General features: G+C 55.1%; 1 protein-coding gene across 2 annotated transcripts; it reads right to left on the bottom strand.

Annotated features, from left to right (window-relative positions):
• Positions 1-691: 691 nt before the first annotated feature.
• On the bottom strand, positions 692-2,036 carry LOC119302105. 2 transcript variants are annotated; one of them, XM_037579124.1, is made up of 2 exons: positions 1,519-2,036; positions 692-1,440 (listed from the first exon to the last, which is right to left on the bottom strand). In XM_037579124.1, the coding sequence occupies exons 1-2, from the start codon at positions 1,881-1,883 to the stop codon at positions 1,092-1,094; spliced, it is 714 nt and encodes a 237-aa protein (XP_037435021.1). In that variant the 5' UTR covers positions 1,884-2,036; the 3' UTR covers positions 692-1,091. The 2 variants fall into 2 exon arrangements, with proteins under 2 accessions (XP_037435021.1, XP_037435020.1); XM_037579123.1 differs by having other exon boundaries at positions 692-2,036.
• Between the last annotated feature and the right edge of the window lie 2,604 nt (positions 2,037-4,640).

Genomic DNA, 4,640 nt, shown 5'->3' with positions numbered 1-4,640 from the left:
CCTTGCAGCAGTCTTGCAATCGGACTGGACAGATACCTAAGGACAGAATATTGTAAGGCATAAACGAGCGCATACGAGGAGATAATACAGATCCTTTATCGTATAAGAGATGCAGGAAAATTAGGAGGCGATCACAGATGATATTCTTATCTCGACGTAGATGGCAACGTCAACTGCACTTTCTCTCCGTTCTGTTTAGAAAAAAGAGGTTGGGACCTTTTTCTTAAATACTTCAAAAATACCATGGTTTCTGGGATACTATGGTTTACAAAACTTTCGTTTTTTCTGAAGCCAAACACATCAAAGTATTCAAAACCAAGGTTTTTTCAGAAACCACGGTATTCTAGAAAAACTACAAAAATACTTTGCATCCAAACGTACCCTTATTTCTTTTTGCTTTTCTCATGTACTCCCTCTGATCCAGGATCAGAGGGAGTATTTCTTAATGAAATGGGCAGAAAGCCCGCGTATCACGTCAAAAGAAAAACCCCGTACCGTGGCTGTTGGCATGCAGGTTTGGCCGCGCAGCCAGCAGACGACTTCCAGTTAAGTCCCAACCGCACCGACGTGGCTGAACAGAAATGTTTGGACTCTCTTACAATTGTGTTTGTTAGGGGTGTTACAGTTGTTAGTTGTTGTTGTGAGCCGACAATAAACCGGGATCGCGGAGCACACTCTTGCTGCAGCAGTGTCAAAATAAGCGGGACAAACAGATCCACAGGGATAAAGCCAGCTCGGAATATGCCTACAGATACACGCCCTGTAGTGGCATCGCCAGGCATACATTGTCACACTGTCACTCCACCATGAACCAAACCCAACCGAACACCCAGGAAAAGGGCAGGCAGCCCGTACCATCTGCTATGATACGCATGGGTTCCATGTCATTCCGAATTTCTGGTAGTACAACTAACTCGATCCACACGACACGCACCGCAGCTACTGACAAGCCAGAAACCGACTAGCTGACAAGAAACCCCCTCCCGACTTGTCTGGATGAAAAGAACAGGGGATCGGACTGATCGAAACGCCTTCGTCTTCCTCTGGCAGACTGCACTGCACTGCACTTGCTTCCGACGATCATCGATTGATCAGACTTGCATGCAGCCGTTCCCGTTCGCCTTGCCGTTGACGCAGCCGCTGCTGTGCTCCTTCGTCCCTCTGTCGCCGGCGACGTTCACCATGTCGAGGTTGTAGAGTATCGGGATCATGACGAGGGAGGAGAGGAAGGCGAGCAGCGGGCCGAAGATCCAGAGCAGGAGGGGCACCCCGGCGTAGAAGAGCCTGTTGCCCACGAAGTTGAGCGTGAAGCTCCTCTCGAGGATCTCGCCCACGTAGTCGCTCACGGCGCCGGCCGGCAGCTGCAGGCCGACCAGGCGGGCGCCGTCGTCGTCCTTTTCGGCGTCGGGGAGGGGGAGGCAGGAGGTGTTGATGAGGAAGCTGGCTTGGTTGAGGAAGCAGATGGTGAGGGTGTGGCAGAGGAAGGAGAAGAGGAAGACGAGCAGCAGCGCCACGTACTTGAGCGCCATCATGTACTCCCCGTGCGCGCCGAACACGGCGTCGCTCAGCGGCTTCTTCACCGAGTAGGTGCTGCTGAGCACGGCGGCGATGCCGGTGCAGAAGAGCACCGAGGTGGTGGCCATGAGCGTGGACCCCATGATGACGTTCCGGATCGACTGCACCACCAGCACCCCCTTCTTGTCGTCGTTGTCCCGCATCATGCCGGCCGCCCAGAGCCGGCGCGCCGCCGAGTAGACGCCGAAGGCCGTGGAGAGCGGGCGGCGCCGCACCGCGCGCCACAGCCAGGCGTGGTACAGCGCCGGGAGGAGGAGCCCCAGTGGGATCAGGATGAGGTCCAGGTAGCTCTCCCTCCACGCCACCATGATTGATCGATCGGCAGACGACGATGATCGAGCGAACAAGAACCAAGAAAGCGTAAGCGTGTGGCACTAGCACGCTTCTCTGTCGATCGATGGCTCCTGAATTTGGGGGAGGCGTTGGTTGCTTTGTGGCGATGAACCGTGTGGAGCTGGCTATCTGTCTACCTGTCCGTGGATGGGTGCTTTATATAGGGTGAGCTGAGCTGGGGGAAGGGAGTTGAAGCTGAGGCGGTGGGAGAGAGAGAGAGATAGTGGTGTCTTACACAACGGCCACGAGGATCCTTTTTGCTGGTGGTCAATCAGCTGAAAGTAGCAAGCGGTGGACTGAAGGCTACCTCCTTCGTGAGTCACTGCCCGATCCATCGACCTCCTTCGTGAGTCACTGCCCAGACTAACAAAAAGAATGCCAATCGATCCATCGCAAGTTGCGTACGTACGTCGCCCTTCATTCGTCTGCTGGTTCGGTCAATGGTTATTAGGCCAACTCTAACGCATGACTCCAAACGGACGAATGTTCGTTTTGTTCGGATTTCATTTGTATAAAGCGACAAAACGGACATCCATGTTCGGTTTTGCCCGTTCGTCGGTCGGTGCATCCAACGCGCGGTCACATCGCAACGTGTCGGCATTCAATTAAAAAAAGCAGCCACGCATTTAAAAAACACTTAAAACATAATTATGCATTAACATGTACTTAAAACTGTTGAAACAGGTCTCAGGTGCATAGTAAACTTAACTTAAACTTAAAAAAGAAAAAAAAATGTCGTCGTCGTTTCCACGCCCTGCCGTTCTCATCGTTGTCCATGATGAGGTCGATGTACGGTGGCGGCGTCCAGAGGTGGGCTGGAAGCGCCTGCGGGAGCCGCGTGGCCGGTCGCGCCTGCACCACCTCTGCTGGTGGCGGCGATGGCTCCGGTGAACGTGGGTGCGTGGGCGCCCATGCCTCGGCGCCCACCCAGTCGGTAATCTCCTCCGTCGTGGACGACCACGTTCACCTCTGGCCCACCATGCGCGGGTTCCACTTGTCGATGTGGGGACTCCTCCACCACCTCCTCCTTCACCTCCTCTTTGACGACCATTTTTCAGATGGCAACGTCTCCCAGTAGCGCCGGCAAATGTCGGCCCCGGCGTAGGGCCGAAAGCGCTGAGGGACCGCCGCCAGCGAGATGCTGAATGTCTGTTGCGTGGACGATGGGGAGCTGGTGGAGCGGTGGCGACCGAAGGAGGACCCGGCCTCGTGGTAATGCCGCCCCTTGCGACCGGAATCCACCAGACCATGGCGGCCGGTGAGGAGATGGACGAGAAGTGGAGGAGGAGCGTCGAGGATGAACTTGTGTTTGGTGTCGGGGCTCGAGGAGGCACGTGGGGACGGGAGTGGAAGCGTGGACTGGTCGGTCCATGACTTCCGCATTAAGAAGGACGGTGACCGCTGTTCATGGGTGGCTGGCAGGTGGGATCCGTCCATTCGTGCGCATAAATGTGGGCGGTGAGAGATAGGTGGGCGGCCGACAGACGGGCCCCGAGACAGACGAGGAGCAGGCGCGTGAGCGTCCGTTTCGGTGTCCATGTGAATGTAAACCAGACGCAAATTTACGCTGGAAATGGGTGAAATCGGACGTCAAACAAATATTTTTTGCGAACAAGGTCGTGCATTGGGCTGTTGTCTCTGTCCGTTTGAGTCAAAACTGACTCGGCCGAACAGAATGGGTCTAGCATTGAAGTTGGCCTAGCATTGCCACACTTTATCACATATTTTTGCCAAATTTGCCAAAGGTTTTCATCAAAATGAGAGCCACAAATTGGCAAGCCTAATGAAATCTTGCCACACTTTTTGTGTGTATGCCATGTGGGGCCCAAGTGTGGCTTGAACCAAACATTTACCTAAGTTGGTCAAACTTGCCTAACCTTAGGTGTGGCAATCTTCGGCAAAGTTAAGGGGCTGTTTGGATTGTGACTATCTTTGCCATATGTTGCCACATGATTTTTGCCACACTTGTCACACTTTCCTTACTTGAGTTGTTCAAATTGTTAGCCACACTTTCGCTTGCCTAAGAGAATCTTGCCATACTTTTTGTGTCTATGACATGTGGGGTTCACTGCTCATAAGAAATTCCTTGCCTCAAGTGTGGCTAGAATCAAACACCTACCTAATTTCATCAAACTTGACTAAGGTTAGGTGTGGCAAAGTGTGGCAATATGTGACTAGAAACCAAACAGCCGTTAGAGCATCTCCAGCCGGCCCCCCAGGATGCCCCCCGCGAGCACTTTTTGGACGCCGGCGCTTAATTTTTCTCCCAGCCGGGACACCAAGAGCTCAGTTTTCGTCGGATTTAGCCAAAATTAGCGCCGGCGCGCGCAGGCGAAACCCAGCCTACCGGGGGGCTCTTGGGGGAGGAGAGAGAAGGCTTTGCATGTCTTTTGGCCCACAGTCAGCCTCTCTTCACCCTTTTTCTCCGGCCCCACCCACGTGCACTCTCTCTTTTCCTTCTCACCTCCACGCGCGCCTGCCTCGCCTCGCCGCCTTGCTCTTCTCCTCGCCGCGCGCCTGCCTCGCCTCCTTGCTCCTCTCCTCGCCGCGCACCTGCCACGCTGCACTCGCCATCCAAGGCCCCGCCTGCCTCGCTGCACCCGGGAGGGAGGGGAAGACGCCGCTGCCGCCACGCGCTCTGGACGAGTACGAGGCCGCTGCGTGGCCGGGGCAGAGCTCGCCCGCGCCAGCCTCTGCGTGGCCGGGGCGGCCCGCGCACGCGCCCGGCTGTG

Source organism: Triticum dicoccoides, chromosome 5A, assembly GCF_002162155.2.
Source record: "Triticum dicoccoides isolate Atlit2015 ecotype Zavitan chromosome 5A, WEW_v2.0, whole genome shotgun sequence".
Taxonomy (NCBI): domain Eukaryota; kingdom Viridiplantae; phylum Streptophyta; class Magnoliopsida; order Poales; family Poaceae; genus Triticum; species Triticum dicoccoides.
The sequence above is the reverse complement of the archived record's forward strand: the minus strand, read 5'-3'. Positions and strand labels throughout refer to the sequence as shown.

Excerpts from the sequence above, each read along its gene's own strand:
- LOC119302105 (XM_037579123.1), bottom strand. The coding sequence starts at position 1,883 with ATGGTGGCGTGGAGGGAGAGCTACCTGGACCTCATCCTGATCCCACTG.